Genomic DNA, 20,053 nt, shown 5'->3' with positions numbered 1-20,053 from the left:
TCAAGAAAAACGTAATGCCGAAACAAATTATAAATCAAAAATGCAGGAAAAAAATAAAAAAAAAATGATTGGAACACAACCAGCTTTATAACCACTTAGTGAGATTAGCAGCCTGTTCCCCTCTGCGAGGACGCGGGGGGGGCTACGGCTCGGTGTCCCGTCTCAAATCTTCTCTCTGTCCATCAGCCCTTGATGACTGCGATAGGGCGCAGCTTGATGGCTTTCTTGCTGATTCCGGCATCGTGGCAGGTATTTACCACGTCGGTCACATTTTTGTACGATTCGGGGGCCTGAAAAAAGTTCAAATAAAGTTTAAAGGACTAAAAATAAATACAAAATATAATCACAGGAAAATACTGTACATATTAAAATAGAAGCAAGGAACAAAATATATATTAAAAAATACACAAGTGTTGCATACTTAGCATTAAATGTAATTATTTTAGCCATTTCTAGTTAAAGCTACTCGTCCACCTTAAAAAAAATCCTAAACGTGGTATGGGAAAACATGACGCTTAAATTGGGGAAACCAACTGAATTCACCACTAGGATCCCTAAGGGTTCTAATACTTTTAGGGTATGTTAGATCTACCACAATATACAGATGGCTTTTTTGTTTTTTTTACTGAAACAATTACTTTATGAACACAGCAAAATGGCTCACCTCTTCCATGACAAGTTTAGGGGACGCCACGCGGATCGCTATTCCCATGTCCGCAAGCTTGTCTAGAACGTCTTGGAAGTCTAGATTGCGTCTGGATTTTGCTCTAGACAGAGCTCTCCCCTGCAGAAAAGAGAACAATTTTAAGAGGAGCCCGTCGTGTTTAGCTGGTCTGAACATCAAGCGAAGCCACTAATCTCATAGCGGCAGTAGCTGCACTGTCTAGACTACTGCAGCTCGAGAGCGGGTGCCCAGCAAGGTCAGGGCCCTAGGGCTCCAGCAGGCAATGCTTGTACATCACTTAATAATAATATTATTATTATTAGGTACATATCTCTCGGACTGGTTTCCATAAAGCTTGACATCCAACTCACAGCTCCATGACAGGTGGTGCCGAACGTCTCCGTCATGCCCTGTTCGGTACCGGTTAGTACGTAGCTGCAGGTTCCCATAGTACCTCCGATCAGCACAGGCTGTCCCGTCAGCTGGAGAGACAAGGGAAGAAGTGACTAAGAATCAAAGTAACTTTCAGCACGTGATCGCAGGACACCGGAACAGAGCGGAGAGCTTACCTGGTAATCCACAGCAATGAGAGGGTGGTGTGGAGGGAAGGCTCTGGTGGATCCCTTCCGGTGCACTAATAGGGTCCTCTCCTTCCCGTCCACCACATGCTGTTCCACCTTGGCTATGTTGTGGGACACATCGTAAATGACGTGCATGTCCAGGTCATCAGGGGTCGTGTTAAATACTTTGGCAAAGGCCTGAGGGTGGGAGAGATGAGGTAACGTGTTACAGAAAAGATTGTTAATAATAAAACATTTGACTTATATAGTTATACTATACTATATAGGAGCAAAGATCAATGACACCTCGACAATTAATACAATCCATTACACATGCTTCAAAAGTTTGGTGTCACTCAGGAGTGATAAAGGGTCATTGGAACACAGGAGTGATGGGAGTGTTAAAGGGCCATTGGAACACAGGAGTGATGGGAGTGATAAAGGGCTTCTGTACCCCTATGAAGAGATTCCTTTAAAAATCAAATGTTTCCAGCTACAATAGTAATTTACAGCATTAACCCCATCTGCGCTGGATTTCTGATCCATTTCGTGATTTTAATGGCCAAATTAAGCGGCTGCAAACTTTTGAATCGATTGATATATATATATATATATTTTAAATCTAAAAACAACAGTTAGACAGATGGCCGAGGAGTTCTTACCTGTCGGGTGAGGAAAGTCATGGAGGAGCGATTGACCCAGGCGTAGTTCCCAGCCGCAGCCATGCCTTTCAGATAATCCTGCCCCTCGTTGGAGTGGATTCTGGCGCACGCCAACTGTCTATCATTCACAATGATCTTATCCCTTTTCATGGCCTTTTCCATGGCAACCAGGGCATCTACCATTAAAAAAATAATAGCATTATACATATTAGCATCTAGCCGCTTGGCTGCATTTAATCACCAAAACAATTTTCTATTTTTTGCATATTTTTCTTACTGTCCCTATGTAATTCACCTATGGATTTTTATTTTTTTTAAAAGATAACATGTATTTATGTATATTATTATCACAAGCCTCCACTCCAGAAAAGGTTGTATAAAATTAGCCGGGAAATACTTATCTTCTGCCTAATGTGACATTATACCACTGTATGTCTGACTTCTGATTAAAGCATTGGAACTGAAATCACAAATAATCCTCCGAGAAAAACGTACTCAAGCAGACGGCATAAATATTTCTAGACCCATAGAAAACGTTAAGACCCTCTCTTTACGCAAGGACTACGTTCCGGCTTATAAGATTCTGTACCTGTTGCAACCTGATGCCCAAGGCCGCGGCTTCCGCTGTGGATCATGACGCAGATTTGCCCCTTGTGGTCGATGCCCATTTTCTTGGCGGCGTATTCGTTGTAAATCTCATCTACCACCTGGATCTCTGCGTAATGGTTCCCAGCCCCAAGGGTTCCCAGCTGTGAGGGACGAAAAACATTGGTTGAGAAAGGCCATGGATAGAGGACACCATTCATGAGAAGTGTGATGACACCAACTTTTTCTTGAGTGGCTGCGGCCAACTTCCAAACAGGCTGGATTTCCCAGTAGGCAGTTTCAGCTGTGACTAGACCGGTATCTAACAACCCAGACTCCTTCCCCTCTCCATGGTATTTGTGAGCAGTACCTGGGGCAGACCTCTCTTTTTGGCTTTGGAGGAGACCTTACTGGGGTCTGCCTGGAGCATTCTGCCGTATTCTTCACAGTGCTCCTTGTCCTCAGCCCATGCGTAGCCTTCCCTCAAGGACCAGTCCACTCCCATCTCAAGAGCCTCCTCAAGGTCCCTACACAGAGAACGAGGGACACGTGCTGGTCAGAATCCCCAACACACAACCAGGGAGAATACACAGCGATAATATAGAAACATTGTACTGTTCTCTCTGTTGTATTGTTTCCGATAAAGATGAAAATAAAAATAAACGTATACTAATAGCGGTTAGTGTGACATTAATGGGACAGCGGAAAACCAAGACGTACTTAGCACTCATGGGTATGACTCCCTTGGACCCGACGCCCACCGGGATGTGATCGAACATGGACTGGGCAAGCTGTTCCTTCACTGGCTGCACATCTCCCTCATCGAGGTTCGTACGCAGCAAGCGGACGCCGCAATTAATGTCAAAACCGACTCCACCTGACGCAGAGAGAAGATAGCAGAGACAGCAACGTTAGGGGTTATGTGCGCCGCGCCTCTCCTGCTGACCCCCCCCCCCCCGCGACTCCATTAACACCTTACCCGGAGACACAACCGCTTCGGGGTCATTCATATCGAAAGCAGCCATATTTCCGATGGCAAAGCCATAGCCAGAGTGCACATCAGGTAGCCCAATAGATCTCTACAAATGGAGAGCACAAGCATAAATTTAAAGAAATGGCTACAAAATAATTAGTTCCTACTACTTGTTACGGTTCAAACACAAAACTCATAATTCGCAGACTGAACGAAGGCTATATATATATATATATATATATATATATATATATATATATATATATATAAATAAATATATATTTAGAAGGCGAGGGAGTCTGGACGTTTATAATATATATTATAAATGTATAACACATAATATATATTTAGGAGGCGAGGGAGTCAGGACGTTTATATAATATAATGTATATATTATTATATATAACATATTTAGGAGGCGAGGGAGTCAGGACTCTTACATGCACAATTCCAGGTAAGGCCGCCACGTTGCCGATCTGCTTCATGGCAGGAAGGAAACCTCCGGCGCCTGTCGAGACAAAAATTAGCGTTAAAGTTCCTGCGAAATGACATATCCCCGGGCAACCGCAACTATGAAGCATGAAAGAAAACTACAAGAAATACTTAGTAGGGTTATCATCTTTGCCCCAAAATGTTGGTGAAATACTGTTAATGTAAACTATACATATTTGTCGTAACACGCTGTGAACATACATGACACGAGGTATCCCCGGTGTATTTAAGAGGATAACCGATCCCTCCTGTCAATCTACAGGGGGCTAACGTTAAAGACACGCGCACAGACCTCCGCCGCGGCACGCGTTCCGCAGTTCTTCAAACATTAACTTCTCGAGCGGGTCGTTCACGTAGAACACGCCTTCCACCTAAAGGAAGAAAGCGAACGTCAGATAAAGCCGTCTTTGCCTTATTTCAATTTTACGTGCCAACTATAACCAATTAAACACGGTTTAGCCTACCCCAATGTGATGGGGGGCAAAAGACCTGGGGGGGGCAGAGGACCTGGGGGTGGCAAAAGACCTGGGGGGGTGGCAAAAGACCTGGGGGGGGGGCAAAAGACCCGGGGGGGGGGCAAAAGACCCGGGGGGGGGAAGTGTGGGGTGTACACGTGTCCAGTGTGGCGTGTTGCGTGTATCACTCGCCTGCATGTTGGGCACGAAGCCCTTGCGGATCCTCCAGCAGTTCTTGTGGATCTTGTCCAGATACTGTAACTCATCATTGTAACTGCGACTCATGGTGACAGCTGCTCGCTCACTCACTCACTTCCACAGACCAGGCACCGGAAGCAGCCACGAGAGCACTTCCGGAAACAGAGACAGCGGCCGAGAAAGCCCAAAACTCCAGCCGTCACTTTCCTGTCACTGCGCTCGAAGCATCCGCTTCCGCCACACTCTCAATATGGCCGCCGGAGTCGGACAGTTTTTCACTTGACTCTGTCCCCGCCCCCTCCGCGGGATTAAGTTGGTCCAAGGGAAGGCAACTGCTGCTGCTGACTCCAGGTGAGGAGAGGGGCCGCGGGGCATCTGCAGTTACCCCTGCGCACCCTGACTAAGTGTTAGGGTAAATGCTAGGCTGAAGAGCTTGCAGTCCATCTGACAGTTAATACTGTTACCCCACTCGGTGTGAATTCTACCCCTGTCTGTCTGTCTGTGTATTAGTAAATGACAGCTATATATATATGTGTGTGTATTTATAATGTACTTTTTATATCTATATATAATTTTACTGTACATATAAGGGAGGATCTGTTGTCGTAGCGACTGTCCCTAGAGATGCGCCCCGGTCCACCTGCCTCTAAATCCAAAGCCGGGGGAGAATAATATCTGCTTTCAGCCTCCTCCTGATTCCTCCTCTGAAGCTCTTTGTAATCATGGCTGCCCGAACCCCGCTTCTAACGAATAACCCCGTTTGGCTCTTTTACCGGCCCCGGGGCAAAGGATCGGACTCGATGGAGCCGTCCGCCACGGTGCATATCAGGGCCGGGGGGGCAACAAACTGGCCCTGAGGCTTTAATTACAGCAGCCTGTGGGCTAATTGGTGACAATAGGCACATGCCCATGGGCCGGTCCGGACGCTTGTAGCGAGATCGGTTTTAGGTCATTTTGATGCGTGATTGTGGGGGGTCGGCGCGCCGCTCAGCAGACTGGAGTTTTTTGTTGTTAGCCCCTCGAAATAAATAATTGGAGCTTTCCAGCCGTCCGCAGGTCGCGGCGATCAAAAGAATTGAAATCAAAGGGACGCCCTGGGGAGCCCCCCAACAAACATAATATAATAACATGTAATAACAATTAAAAGGAACTTACCTTAGGGAGAAGCTGCAGCTGCCGAGCTGCAAACACAGAATCCCCCCCCCCCCCCATGCAATGCGGGAACCACAGAAATGTAAAGGATTTCCAACCTTAAATCTAATAGAGATTGCGCAATATACGCACACCTGTACAAAAGCATTACACGTGTATTGTGCTACATATCACATGTGAGTTACTCATGTGCCATTATATGTGTATTATATTACATATCACACGTGTATTATGCTACATATCTGTATTATATACATGTTTTGACACATGCGTTATATTCAATAGTGTATGTGTATTGTATTATTACATATAACGCATGGATTATTCATGTGCCATATCATGCGCATTATATTACATATCATATGTGAATTACACATGTGGCATAATACACAAATGTACATGTGTTATATTTGGCTCTGAAATAATCCAAAGGTTTATTTTCTAGATATTTATAGCGGATTTTGTATTTTTTTATCTTCTTAAAGCCGTTTCCAGTTCTGTGAAACATTTTAGCTGATTCCGTGTGCGTTCGTTATTATTATTATTATCTTTTATTTATACGGCGCCAACACTTGCACGCAGCGCTTCTTCCAGTCCGTATTTTTAGGGGGTATTTGCCGGTCATGTTCTAACCACGCTGTGCTGTTTGCATGACACAGGGAGGCCGGTGATTTCTAAGCGGTGCTACGCAGAAAAGATCTGGAACGACCCAGAACCCAGTGAAAAGGTGAGTTGGTTCTAAAGTCCGCTTTGCTGTGAATTGTCGGTATGTAACACTCCTTGGACTAGATGCCTTATAGAGCCGCACCATAAAAATCACAGTCGCTGTATTAAAGAAGCGAGACGCAGCATCGAGTAGACATGGCACTGCGTGTCCCACTCCACCGGTACTCTGAGCTTCTAGAACAGGGAACGCTGGTATTAAAAGTAAGAAAACCTTTTTTAGCGGTGAAGCAGACCCAGCCCTGGATTGGTCACCCGGCATACCAGGGGCCAGGAGGGCCACATACTTCAACGACAGATCAGATGAGCGTGGCCACTGGCTGGGTATGGAGAACGTAATGTGCTGCCGCTCGTGCATCGTTTGGCGGCTGTTGGCCTTAAAGGGCCGGGGCCACATGGTCAACCCCTGGGCAGACTCTCTGTCTTTTTGGGGGTTTTCGTTAAAGGGGGGTCTCGCTTTATATGGGAGGTGTTGGTCTCTTTTGGAAGTTAAACGCCCGCTGCTTTCTCAGGGCTCCGGCATGAAGCTCCGCGTCCGGGTCAGGGGGCAGACGAGCCGCCTGGAGCTGGAGGAGGAGACCCCGACGCTCGGAGACCTGCGGAGGAAGCTGTCCGCGTCCCTCCTGCCCGCTCTGGGGTTCAGGTAAATGCCACCGACTGATATATGTATAGGAAACAGATTTACATTCAGAGCGTGGAGTCGCGCATGGCAGGCGATACCTACCGGCCCTGGCGAGCAACTTGTAGGCATGTTACATGTGATAAGATTAATGATATTTTGTTTAATATTACTCTCTATAAATCTTTATCCAGGCACGGGGTTGCACGGACAGGGCACACTATTTGAATTATGCCGTTATTGTTCTTCTAACCCGCTGTGTAATTCTGTGTAATTATTTGATTTGATTTCGTTTCCCGGATTCTGTTTTTTTTTTTTGCAGCGATGAAAACACGTTTAGCATCACACTGAACGGCAAGGATGCCCTGACCACCGACCGAGACAGCCTGGAGTCCTGCGGCATCATATCGGGAGACCTGATCGTTGTGTTGCTCCCAGATTCTCATCCGGCCGATGCCTCCTTACCCACCCAGGATCTGCGCGGCTCGGCTATTGTCCCCGTTCAGCCCAATATCGTCTCTAACCAGGAGTCCCAAAAGGCCGCTCGGGGCCCAGACACACCTGAAGTATGTATATACTATACATCGATATATCTACTGAACACGTTTCATGCCTCAAACCTTAATCAGTTATTGGTCTTATCTTAAGTTCAGAAGGCATATGTCTATGCCATGCCTGTTTACCTATTCCCACTGTATTAGCCCCTACCACTGTTGCTGGGAGGCTGTTCCATTTATCTACCACCCTCTCAGTAAAGTAAAACTTCCTTCTATTCCATCGAAGCCTCTGACCCCCTAGATTTACCTTTGTTTAACCTCCTTGAACATAACATTTAGTCTCTGCTGTACAGCAGCCAATAAAGCCTATGAATGATATTTTTGGTCCCAAAATGTAATTTTTCTTTAGGTTTTTTTTCTCGCAATCGAATATCTTCCCCAAAGAGAATGAAAGTTGTGAGTCATGGGATTGATCATTAATCTCCACCGGTCTAATGCCTTTCAGGTCGGGGTGAACTGCCCGGCGGCGGAGCCTGAGGACCAGACTCGCGAAGATGTGGCTATGGAAGAAGAAGAAGGGGCCGGCAGTCCCTGGGAACCGATGCTGTGCAGCGAGGCTGTGGACGGCAAAATACCCCATTCCCTGGAGAAGCTGTGCCTCGGGGCAGAATGTGGCAGTGCCAGCGATGCCTTGATGGTTGTTGTCCACCTGCTGATGCTGGAGACCGGGTATCTCCCGCTGGTACGAGCGCATGAATTAGGGGATACTTATAACGCCTGTCCCCTAAAACCGTTCTTTACGGCTCTTCCAAGCTATATGGATGTCGGAAAAGGCATGATATTTAATGGCGGGGCTAGTAGTGTGTTGGCCAAAGTTTGATTTGGTGGCGAAGCAACTAACTAATTCCCTGCGGTATGAATGTCCTCTCGGCCCTCTGCGGACGCTGCAGCCACCATATGTGCTTTAATGCCGGTGATAACAGAGTGTTCCCTTAAATTGATTGGTAATGCAGAACTTACCCCTGTACATCTGCCCCTGCCCCCGCTACCCCCCTATTACTTTATACTGGTGTCGTTATGTCATTGCAATCGATCTGCTTTAGCGACTCTAGCTCTGATCCTCATTAAGGATAAGTATGGACAATAATTTTCGGGGGTTTTCCTTGTCTCCCCCACATCAGGGCACAGATAACAAGGGCACGTCTCTGCCCGAGCAGTGGCGCAGTCCAGGTGTTTATAAGCTGCATTACTGCCACCCCCTGTGTGAAGAAGGCTCCGTGACCCTCGCTTGTGTGCCCATGGGCAAGCTCATTGTCATCAATGGTAATGTATAGACTTCACGACTGAGGCCGGTATAGGAGAGAGTAGCCAGTCTTTGTCCTATTGTGTTTAGGGGGGGGGGGGGGCAGAACTTTTGGTGCTTTATTCACTAAACCCCGGGTTCTTTACAGTAACCTGGCAAACCCTCAGTTCTGCCGGGTCTGCGTCATATTTAAATGGCTTTTTTTATTGCCTTTCTTTTAGGCACCCTGAATATTAACAATGAAATGAAAAGTGTGAAGAGACTGCAGATTTCAACCGACTTCTACATTTCTTTCCCAGGACAAGGTGGGGGTTTCTCACGTGAGATGATTTCCTTTGGTTTTTAATATAAGAGTTAACCAGGAATACCCTCTTTTGCTTCTTCTCCAGATAATGACGTGGCCTCTGTGTTTAAAGACCTGCAGAAGTTATCGCGATTGTTTAAGGACCAGCTGGTGTACCCCCTTCTCGCCGCCGCTCGGCAGGGTAAGAATACGTTACCTTGGTAGTCTCGTTTATGTACCTGAGATCCTGACGAGGGCAAAAAGCCAGGTCGAGAATAGCCCCAAGATGCACACGCGACCACGTTCCCCTAGTGTTTGCTCCTCTGACCGCTCATTCATTCTCCAGTTTTGAATCTACCTGACGTCTTTGGGCTGGTGGTTCTTCCGCTGGAGCTGAAGCTGCGGATCTTCCGGCTCCTGGACGTCCGATCTCTCCTTTCCTTATCTTCCTGCTGCCGGGATTTATGCGGCAGCGTCGAAGATCCCTGGCTGTGGCGGTTCCTATACATGCGCGATTTCCGGGGTAAGCCGACCGTGCCAGTGAAATCATTCAAGCACTATGAATTGTAAAGTGAATGAATTAAAGTACAATGAAAATGCATCTTATTATAAATGTCTATCCTACTGGATTCTCTCCCGTTAATTTATTAATTTTGGGACTACATTTTTTATTTGCTTTTGTTACCAGATCCAATCCCCAGGAGTCAAGACACCAACTGGAAAGAGGTGAGCGAAGGCTTATCTTTCTGGGAAATAATGTATTTTTGGTATTCTCTCCCATAAATTATACCCACTTTAGTTTTTTTGTTTGAAAATCTATTCTGCTTGTTGCTGTCTCGTAGCTCTACAAGAAGAAGCACAAACAGAAAATGGAGACTTTGCGATGGAGGCACATGATCTTCGTTCCTCCACCAACCCATCCCCTCCCGTTCCACCCTAGCCCTTACTACCCCACTCCTTTTGCTCCCAGCCCTATCTTCCCCCCGGGCATCATCGGTGGGGAGTATGACCAGCGGCCGGTCCTTCCCATTATCGGGGATCCGCTTGCTTCGCTGATTCCTGGAACCGGACCAACCAGCGGACGCTACCCTCCTCTCAGGCCTCATTTTGACCCCATTGGACCCCTATCAGAGACTGTTCCAACACTGCTGGGACGCATCGGCCCCCGACCCAGCAGAGCAAGAGGGCTCGACATCCGAAGGGGCTTTATTTGAACGTTAAGGGGGTACATCAGAGACGTCAGTAACAGGAGGGTGGCACCTGCTTTTCTGTAGAACCTTCTGTGTTTTTTCATATAGGTCCTACGGCAGTCCTCTTAGATGAATCCATACAGTCACCTTATTGCCTTCAACTACTTACCTGCCTTTCTGTCTAAAAACGACTAAAATTTAACTTTGGCAACTAGAAGGTTCCATCAGCTTAATTATGGTAAGGAGAGAAAAGGGTTTTCTTTGAGCTGTAAATAAATTGTGGAAAAGCTGTAGAATAACACCAAAAAAAATTGTTTTGTAGATGTTGAGAAAAACAAATCTATATATTGCTTGTCTAAAATCCCCCATTTTAGAGATCCCTCCTCACCGTTTGTCTTGACCCCACCAAAGAGCCCATTAAAAAAAAACCCCAAACATTATGTGGGCATCAACGGTGGCAAAAATGTCCCGTTTTGGCTACTCGCTTCTCAATGATCGGCTCAGAAATTGGGTTTTACGTTATTCCAACACCGACCTTAACGCTTCTAAGTACCGTGGGAAATCGAAAACGCTATTGCTTAACTACCCTACAAACTAATCCAGCCCTCGTTCTGCTGGTAGAATATCTGCCCCATCTCAATGGATCAAATATAACCGGGGGGTGTTTTGTCCGAGCTCCATGTTCATGGGTTTGATACGAGGCCGCTCGACCCGCTCAGAGTTCAGACGGTTTGGGGGCTCTGTAACCAATTTGTGGAATAATAAAAATCGGGAGTTCATGGCTCGACCTGTTTTGTGACAGATGAATACAGGGGGGTTCTGAGTACCCCCTGAAAGACGGATTTGTGCAGGTGGGGCCTTCGCAATAGTTTACAAATTGAGCATTGAGAGAGAAAGTGGCATCGAAAGCCTGAAAATGGGCTAATTTAGTAAGCATGCTATTCCGTGGGTAATTTTTGGGCAATTTAGCTCTTTTGTGTTACTATGTCATGAAGACTTGTGGGGTCCCCCTGGTCTCTGTGGTATTCAATAACCGGTATTAAGAACAGATCCTACACTTGATCTTAACAGAAAAAATAAAGAAACGAGAAAGTATTCAATATCGGAAAGGCTTTCAGTTCTCGACCATAGTGCTGGGATCTAAAAGCAGCGTTCGCGGAAGGATCTTAGGGAATGGAGGAAAATGTGCCAGTAATTAATAATCCGGGTCATGAGATCTCCAGATCATCAGATGGAAACGATCTCAGCAAGGCTCATTTGAAGCACCTAGCAGGAGATGATGACGTCTGGTGGCGATTGCTCTGTATTAACCCCTTCAATCCCCTATAGACGTACCGGGACGTCCAAAAAACGCCCACTAAGAAACCCCTATGGACGTCCCGGTACGTCCAGCCCTTCGTGCAGCGTCAGGGACACATTCCTGCCGCTGCACGGGAGACCAGGCTGTCGTTTGACAGCCTGGACTCCACCCTGGCAGCAGAAGCCGGCTTTGCCGGCTTTCTGCTGTCCGATCGTCTGTAACAGCTTCCGGCATGAAAGCCGGTAAGCTGTTACCGGTAAACTGCCCGATCGCAGTTTCAAACGCGCGATCGGGCATTCCCTTCCGGGTTGCGTCACTGCTGATGCTGCGATCTCAGTGTGATCGGTGCAGGGGGATCGCGGGGAGGGGAGTGAGAAACCATCTCTCTCACTCCCCCTCCCGTCCTGTAACAGAAAAGCTGGAAAAAAAAAACGGTAAGTGATTTAAAAATAATATTAAATAAATCATTAAAATAATAATATAAATAATACTAAAAAAAATTATAATGTGAGCTGTGATGTCCCTGTGACATCACTGGCATGTTCAGGAGGTCCCTAGGAGGACCTCTTACCATTACTGTGTAAAAAAAAAATATATAAAAAATAAAAAAAAATGTAAAAAAATTAAAATTAAAAAAAATATATATAAAAAAGATAATTAAAAAAATTCTTAAAAAAACCTTACATCCCATTGCCCTAGCATAACATCTAGCCAGTATAACCCTCTGGCCCCCGTTCACAACCCCCAAACCCGTTAAGCCATAGGCATAAAAATTATACAAAATTGTACACCTTATAGTATGCTCCCTGGTGCTGGGAAAGTCTGGAAAATCTATATAAATTAGGTATTTCTGAAATCAGGACACCTGAATTGATAAACTTGGAGGGGATTTTCCATCACTTTACCTAATTTTGTGAGGATTCAGAGGGAAAATGTAAAAAAAAATTTGTTTATTTTTCTAATCTTCGCTAGTTTTTACTAAATTTCTCATTCTAAATTTTCAGCTAATCATCCAACTATGGTATCAAACGAAAGCTCTATCTCTCCTTGAAAAAACAATATATAGTTTACATGGGTACGCTATTCACAGGAAAAGAGAATCATCGCTAAACCGACATACCCCAAAAATGGCAAAATTGCTCCGGGCTTTGAGGTACCAAAAACCCCTGGGATTGAAGGGGTTAATAATGTACACAGAAGATTTATTTACTTTTTTTTTTAATGATGCCAATAAATAAAACACAAATACGGAGGGCATAAACAAGAAAGGAATCGTAGGATCACGCGCTCTGGTCTCCTGCCTCATCTGGCTCCTTTCCGGTACAAACATTCACATGCGGGTAAAGAAATTGCTCTCCACGGACGGTTATTCTCTATCCAGATCACGGACACTTATTCTCTATCCAGATCACGGACACTTATTCTCTATCCAGATCCCGGACACTTATTCTCTATCCAGATCACGTCCACATCGTGCTGTCCAGCTTTATAAAGGTTGGGGATCATTGAAAGAAAAAACGGAACACAGGAGGACAATGGTCCCCAACTTTGGTTGGATCTTCTGCTACTGCAAGTCATGATATCCACAGAAACATCTGACCAGCTGACCGTGTAGGTTTTATATCAATGTAAGGAGACCCTAAGAGCTCAAACTGTTGAAGGAGCTCGGAACCAGAGTTGAGAACCACTGCAGAAAAGTGGTCTATAAGATTCACAAAAACCCCCCAGCAGGCCAACCTAACACCACATTTATACACGGACGGTTGAGTACATGTTGAGTACACATTTCAGACAGTTGTATTTACCAAAATATTTGCATTAAACCCATGCTCTCGGAGTAACTTCTACTCTATGGTGTCCTTTACGTTGCGTTTATTAGAGCTTTAAAACCACAACTTTGGGTAAGTCGTGTGAACAGCTGACCTAGTACCGACGTACGACAATCAGTCGAGATCCGGACGCTGCAATCGGTTGCCTTCAACGCCCTCCGCGGGTTTTAGCGTAGATTGTCTTCTACGGACAAAAGTATATGGCTTCGTTAATTGGCCTCGTTATCAGAGACCCGGGAAGCACTGCAGCCTTCACCCAAATGGGGGAAAAAAACATACCGGTCGATTATGTGCCAGGAAAGTCACAATGATAAGAACGCTGATGTACCGGAGGAGAGACGCTCTTGAATGTTCTAAGAATGCGAGTCTGGTGCGTTCCTTGTGAGTCTCTCTTAAGGCCTCGAAGCCGTGGGTTTCAGATGTATCAGGAAGACGGGTTTTCTCTGGAGCCGGAAGATGTCTTATTCCAGGAGACGCTTGCATAAACTTGGCCCAGGATGACTAAAGATTCCGACACGGCTTCCGAGCATTCGCACAAAGCTTATGAACTATGATGTACGTGTCCTCGGCTAATTTAACATGCTATGGAATAATGTAGCAACAACGAGATTTGTCGTGCAACCAGTTGGATACCATAGGGTGGAAGGAAGCCGAGGCTTAAATGGACATAATGTGACTTCAGGTATCGGTGGACACATTGAGTATGAAGGCTGTGACCGAGTGAATGAAGAGCAACTGGTAGAGGGCTGTCTATTGATCATATAAAAACGGCTCTTTTTAAGTGGAAGGATGCAAGATCCGCTGCAGGAATCAGAATGAGATCAGTTTGTGGTGCGGAGTCCAGTAGGAAGACTTTGTGAACTTCTTCATGGTTTGTTGATCTTTAGGCTTGCGGTATCAGGAGAGGCATCACGTGGCAGCTTTAGACAGAACATAGCTTCAAACGTCAGCAAAACAGGACAATGAAAAGACTTTGTTAGCCCAACCATAACTCTGCCTATAGATCGGGACATCAATGGCGGCCGAGGTGTTCTGTTAAAGGGAACCTATTATCAAAATGTGAATGAATGAAGTGTATTGAATAAATTTAAGCGGATGATTTAACTGAGGAATTACCAACCATTATCGTGATCTGTGAACATAGGACCGTTGTTGGGATTCTGGTGCTGTAATGCACGGCTCATACAGACTCAACATGAATGTTTAACTGAAGCATTCCATATTCATAAAATAAAAATGAAATATCTGGCACGTACCTTGACTAAAATACTGTACTACGGAACACTACGATAAACTTAGGAAAACACAAAATAACCATTTTTCATGATAGTTTCCCTTTAAGAGATATTTGCCCGGGTTCAGCGGCGGCCAACTCTGAGCTCCAATAGTTTCAGGAAATCTTTGATTGCATGCAAGTCAACCACTGGCTCGGTCACTTTGATCCACCAAGAGGACTATTTTCGAGCTTCCTTCTTAAAGAACCAAAAAAAAAAAACAGGTAAATAAATATAGAGCTTAGTCTGGACAAGCAAAATGATAGTGGCTAGCTAGTAATACCCGGGCGGGAATCAGCGTAGCGTGAAGTCATCGTCCAACTGGATGGTGGCAAAGTCATTGAGCAAAAAAAAAAGGCAAATAAATGTAAGATTCAGGAACATAAGATATGTGATATTTGAGTTGGTGGAGGCCACACGGTCTAAGTCCTAAAGTCTTAATTCTTATCAATATATTCTGGCTTTGGTGGATCAAGAAGAGATGTCTCTGGACGATCCTGCGGCTCTAAAGGAATATGGGTGGATCGTCTACCTTCGTCGCGGTGTTGAGAAGACTTATCGGGAAGGTTACTTTGTATCGAAGAGGATTGCTGGTTCCGGCCTTTAGTCAGAGAAGAGGCTCACAAAGGATTTTCTCAAGTTGCGAATGGTCTCCGCTTTTGCCTCGTCTTCATTCCCGGCGGAGCGCGAGGCTGGGTCCGAAATATTGAAATTGTTGGTAAGAGACTGGGATTTACTGAAAAGCAAGAAAAAAAATATTAGATTGGGATATTTAACAGGGTATTTTCTTTAATGAATAAAAGGAGAGGGCTATCAGGGTTATATTTGTGAATGATGGACTAGGTGATAAATAAATGATAAATAATAATAAGTCATAAATAAATAAATAATCAGAAATAAATGTGGTGTAAATGACTCGGCGGGTCTTATCTAACTTTGCAAAATCACAAAAACTTTTAAATAAAATGATCAATATAATTGACAAATTTACAATGGTCTATTTCACATGCCTACATTTCTATTGACTGATGCGATGGAGAATCGAGCGGTCAGATTCCTGCCTCGAACATGAAATTTGGGGACCCGCCATTCAAACTTGCAGAATGGAATAAATGGGGAGACTCACTTGAGGTGAGGATGTGGCGATGGCTGTGGTTTAGCAGATGTGGCCAGCCCCGCTTGAGTCTGCGCCTGCCCTTGAGCAGGAGGCCTCGGTTGCTGGACTGAAGCCGAGGTTGGCTTGGAGGCTTGGTTGGGAGAACTTCCACCTCCAGGTCGAGGAAGCTGAGGAGAATTCGGAGATCTCTGAGTCTGTGGAGAGCTGGGTTGTGACTTCTGTGGCTGCTGCCCCTGAGGAGACAGCCTCTGCTGTGGCGCGGCTCCTGTCCTGGGAGGTGGTGGGCCCTGGGCGGGACGTGGACCTCCTATGTTACAGAATGTAAGAAGCTTAAACAATGTTTCAAACCAAGAACACTGACTCAAGCAACGTGGGAAGACGTCGGTGGGAAGAAGGAGCAGAAGAGTCTTTGCTGATGGAATCTTCCAGATAAACCAACAGCTAAAGGGGGTGCATTTTTGAATAATGATCAATCATGGTGACACAACTTTTTCAAATGTATTACCTAAAAGTGTCCACTAGATGTCACTATGCTCTGCTAAAAAATATAGGACCCCAAGTAATGAAACTCCCCTGTGTAATAAGGTGATAATAATGTGATACATTGTATCAGGGGCTGGGAATAAAGAAGGCACTGGGCGCTCATAATTGTCTTTATTTGGTGATTAGATTTAAACATATTTACTATTTATTATGACATCAAGTAATGTACCTTGCGGTGGAGGCCGTGGCTGGGCAGCGGGACCTCCAGCCATTTGGGGTCCAGGCTGTGGCTGCATTTGTGACTTCAATGCCTGTGGCTGCATCTGTTGGGGCTGAGGGAGAAAAAGTTACTGTAAAGCCCATATTGGGGGTTATTATATATATATATACATCACTGGGGATTGTCACTATATACAGTGCTGGGAATTATTGTATACAGTGCTGGGGGGTTATATTACTGTATACAGCACTGGTGGTTATATTACTGTATACAGCGCTGGGGGGTTATATTACTGTATACAGCGTTGGGGGTTATATTACTGTATACAGAGCTGGGGGTTATATTACAGTATACAGCGTTGGGTTATATTACTGTATACAGCGCTGGGGTTATATTACTGTATACAGCGCTGGGAGGTTATATTACTGTATACAGCGCTGGGGGGGTATATTACTGCATACAGTGCTGGGTGTTATTACTGTATACAGCGCTGGGGGTTATATTATTGTATACAGTGCTGGGGTTAACATAGTAACATAGTTCATAAGGTTGAAAAAAGACCAAAGTCCATCAAGTTCAACCTATATACATATTGTGTCCCTACTGTGTTGATCCAGAGGAAGGCAAAAAACCCTTATGAAGCAGATGCCAATTGCCCCATACCAGGGGGAAAATTCCTTCCCGACTCCAAATATGGCAATCAGAATAAATCCCTGGATCAACGTTCTGTCCCTATTAATCTAATATCCATAACTTGTAATATTATTGCTTTCAAGAAACACGTCCAGGCTCCTTTTGAACTCTTTTATTGAGTTTACCATCACCACTTCCTCTGGCAGAGAGTTCCATAATCTCACCGCTCTTACTGTAAAGAACCCCCGTCTGTGCTGGTGTAGAAACCTTCTTTCCTCCAGCCGTAGAGGATGTCCCCTTGTTATTACTGTATACAGCGCTGGGGGTTATATTACTGTATACAGCGCTGGGGGGTTATATTTCTGTATACAGCGCTGGGGGTTATATTACTGTATACAGCACTGGGGGTTATTACTGTATACAGCGCTGGGGGTTATATTACTGTATACAGCGCTGGGGGGGTATATTACTGTATATAGCGCTGGGGGTTGTGTTTATGGGACCTCCTTTTAAAGAGGGATGGGTTGTCTGCTCACTCAGACAGGGAGTCTCTGAACTGCTGATCTGTCACATGCATCAGCTACCTGCACTTGCTGGGGGGTCTCTCTTTCAGAGCCCCCCAGCATCCAACCAACATTTTGGGGTCCACGTCACCCCCCTTTGTGCGATACTGTAAAGGCGTTAGCAGGTTACTTGCTCACAATGCTTCCCATGGGTCTGGGTGGTGACACGGTCTGTGACTTCATCTGGGCATGTTGGGTCATCTTGGAGATGACGAGGTCTGCCACCAGCTGCCGATCCTCTTCCACATGCTCACCAATCAGAGGCATGGCGCTGTCCATCACCTGAGGGGCACAAGCGGCAATAACAGTGACTCCACTGGGGGCCACGGAGGTTACTTATACAGAGCAATTCTAGTGCAAAGTGCTGCTGTTACCTTAGCAACCACAGAATAAATTGTCATTATTATTAATTATTAAAGTTTGATTTGCTGGATGTAGAAGGGTAAAGTGGAAGGACTCACCTCTATGATATAATCCTTTCCGTCTTTGCTGTGAACAGCCTTCACGGCGCAAATATCTAGACCCCCGAACATCTCGGCGCAGGAGTCCACCCAGAGACGGTACCTGCCGACCGAGAGCATGGAGGCTGAGCACGGCTGGTGAGGCTCAACCGAAAGGCAAGGAGAGAAGGACTAGAGGCCAGCGGCAGGAGGATCTCGCCGGCGAGGGACACCCAATAAGGTAGCCTCAGTCGACTATATGGCTCATGAGTTAATCACATTGCGCATGGGCAAAAATTAGCTGGAGGTGGCACGGGAAGTATTAAGGTAGCCACATTGGTAAAATGTGGAAAATACAGGGTGGTGGATACATGGAACGGCCCCCAGGAAAAGAGAGCAGTAAAATGAGTATGGGATTAGTAGATATATGTATTTTACACTAATGCCCATTTAATATGGCCAATGGGCAGGTATGATGGGCCTGTTTGCCCGTGCCCACTGGACCCGATGCTTAATAAATAAATCATATGTTAACCTCACCGGTCAGTCATGGCGATCTGCTCCAGCATGGCCGAGCCGGTGTTTGCCTTCCAGTTCCCGGATATCGAGGTTCTCCTGCAAATGCAATCAACGCAATGTAAAGGGACACATACATGCTGCTTACACATATATGTGCATATATACACATACATATATAAATATAACACACATATATAGATATATATACACATACATATATACATATAACACACATATATAGATATATCACACACACACACACACACACACACATATATATATATATATATATATATATATATATATATATACCGGTATATAACACACACACACACACACACACACACATATATATATATATATATATATATATACACATACATATATACATATAAATATAACACACATATATAGATATATCACACACACAGGAAGGTTATCCCTGCTTCATATTATTATAAATAATAATAATAATAAATACATTATTAGTAGTTATAATTTTTTTATTGCTGTTATTATTATTAGCAATGTTTCTATATTATTCTATTACGATAGAATTCTATAATAACATATGTTCCGCTGAATAATCTTTTAGAACTATATACTGTATATACTGTATATATATATATATATGTATTGATATATATATGTGTTTTATTTCCCGTGTTTCCGTGTGAGCCCCCCCGGCAGTGAGGGGGTTACAGAAGCCGGTGAGACCCCCGCTTGAAGCTCGCATTCCCGGCATAGCGATACTGTATTATGGATTATTTCGGATATGAGTGTCTCCTGGATTTCTCTGCAGGCGTTTGGCTCGAGCCTCGGATCCTGCTTTGGGCTGTCGCTGCGTTTAGCAGATAGTGCCGCTTTGTTGCGTGTTCTCGTGTTGGGAACAGTAAGACCCCCGGGGTATTTTGCAGGGAACTTCCTGAGCTGCACTGGGGGTCTGTCGGGGGCTGTGATGGCTTCATTGTGTGCCCCGAGTATGATTATAACACGGGGTCATCCGTAATTACCCATTAATCATCATCACCCCAGGGGCAGAGAGAGGCAGCATTCACACGTGGGGCGGATTTAATTAGGGGGGCATGTGGTTCTAAGTGTGCCCAACTCATTCTCCGCGGCGATCTCTCCCACGGCCCGCTGGACAGGGGGGGTAAATGTGATATTCCTTAGATGTTTGGAGACAGCTGTCTGCGAGTGCTAAAATAAATCCTGGTGCTACTCATGTCATCCCGCATAGTGCCCAGAGTGGTCCATGGGGGGGGGTGTTAAAAAAACTTTTTAGAAAGTCTTGTTACCATGGAAACCCTTGATCTGAA

At 45.2% G+C, this 20,053-nt stretch overlaps 3 protein-coding genes across 5 annotated transcripts in view; 1 reads left to right on the top strand and 2 right to left on the bottom strand.

The window, feature by feature from the left end:
* Positions 1–182: 182 nt before the first annotated feature.
* LOC149276473 (RNA-splicing ligase RTCB) lies at positions 183–4,676 on the bottom strand. The gene is made up of 12 exons (XM_089503629.1): positions 4,584–4,676; positions 4,229–4,307; positions 3,885–3,952; positions 3,451–3,550; positions 3,192–3,348; positions 2,842–2,998; positions 2,476–2,635; positions 1,887–2,062; positions 1,234–1,422; positions 1,036–1,146; positions 665–784; positions 183–290 (listed from the first exon to the last, which is right to left on the bottom strand). Exons 1-12 carry the CDS (start codon positions 4,674–4,676, stop codon positions 183–185), a joined length of 1,518 nt encoding a protein of 505 aa, XP_089359755.1.
* Positions 4,677–6,985: 2,309 nt separating this feature from the next.
* LOC149276472 (F-box only protein 7-like) lies at positions 6,986–10,380 on the top strand. Its single transcript, XM_089503648.1, has 9 exons — positions 6,986–7,107; positions 7,406–7,649; positions 8,086–8,322; positions 8,762–8,903; positions 9,105–9,188; positions 9,273–9,368; positions 9,513–9,689; positions 9,855–9,892; positions 10,009–10,380. Exons 1-9 carry the CDS (start codon positions 6,986–6,988, stop codon positions 10,378–10,380), a joined length of 1,512 nt encoding a protein of 503 aa, XP_089359774.1.
* Positions 10,381–15,362: 4,982 nt separating this feature from the next.
* LOC149276470 (synapsin-3-like) overlaps positions 15,363–20,053 on the bottom strand; it is a 66,608-nt gene continuing 61,917 nt past the window's right edge. For 2 of the 3 annotated variants that reach the window (XM_089503623.1, XM_089503624.1), the window contains 6 exons: positions 18,756–18,830; positions 18,237–18,339; positions 17,914–18,057; positions 16,589–16,676; positions 15,886–16,183; positions 15,363–15,495 (listed from right to left, as the gene is read on the bottom strand). In XM_089503623.1, the coding sequence (XP_089359749.1) occupies positions 15,363–15,495; positions 15,886–16,183; positions 16,589–16,676; positions 17,914–18,057; positions 18,237–18,339; positions 18,756–18,830 (841 nt within the window). Of the gene's footprint in view, positions 15,496–15,885; positions 16,184–16,588; positions 16,692–17,913; positions 18,058–18,236; positions 18,340–18,755; positions 18,831–20,053 lie in introns of all 3 variants that reach the window. The other variant, XM_089503622.1, reaches the window with a different exon arrangement.

The sequence above is a fragment of the Sceloporus occidentalis genome, unplaced genomic scaffold (genome assembly GCF_023333645.1).
Source record: "Sceloporus occidentalis isolate IW3139 unplaced genomic scaffold, rSceOcc1.0.p SCAF_238, whole genome shotgun sequence".
Classification (NCBI taxonomy): Eukaryota; Metazoa; Chordata; class Lepidosauria; order Squamata; family Phrynosomatidae; genus Sceloporus; species Sceloporus occidentalis.
This window is presented reverse-complemented; position numbering and strand designations above follow the sequence as displayed.

What these genes read in the sequence shown, in the direction of transcription:
- LOC149276472 (XM_089503648.1), top strand. Translation starts at nt 6,986, where the DNA reads ATGAAGCTCCGCGTCCGGGTCAGGGGGCAGACGAGCCGCCTGGAGCTG. An exon ending in AGACCGGGTATCTCCCGCTG is followed by an intron (nt 8,323 to 8,761) that starts GTACGAGCGCAT and finishes CCCCCACATCAG; the next exon opens with GGCACAGATAACAAGGGCAC. An exon ending in TCTCGCCGCCGCTCGGCAGG is followed by an intron (nt 9,369 to 9,512) that starts GTAAGAATACGT and finishes TTCATTCTCCAG; the next exon opens with TTTTGAATCTACCTGACGTC.
- LOC149276473 (XM_089503629.1), bottom strand. Translation starts at nt 4,676, where the DNA reads ATGAGTCGCAGTTACAATGATGAGTTACAGTATCTGGACAAGATCCAC. An exon ending in GCTTCGTGCCCAACATGCAG is followed by an intron (nt 4,308 to 4,583) that starts GCGAGTGATACA and finishes TTCTTCCTTTAG; the next exon opens with GTGGAAGGCGTGTTCTACGT. An exon ending in AAAAGAGAGGTCTGCCCCAG is followed by an intron (nt 2,636 to 2,841) that starts GTACTGCTCACA and finishes CGTCCCTCACAG; the next exon opens with CTGGGAACCCTTGGGGCTGG.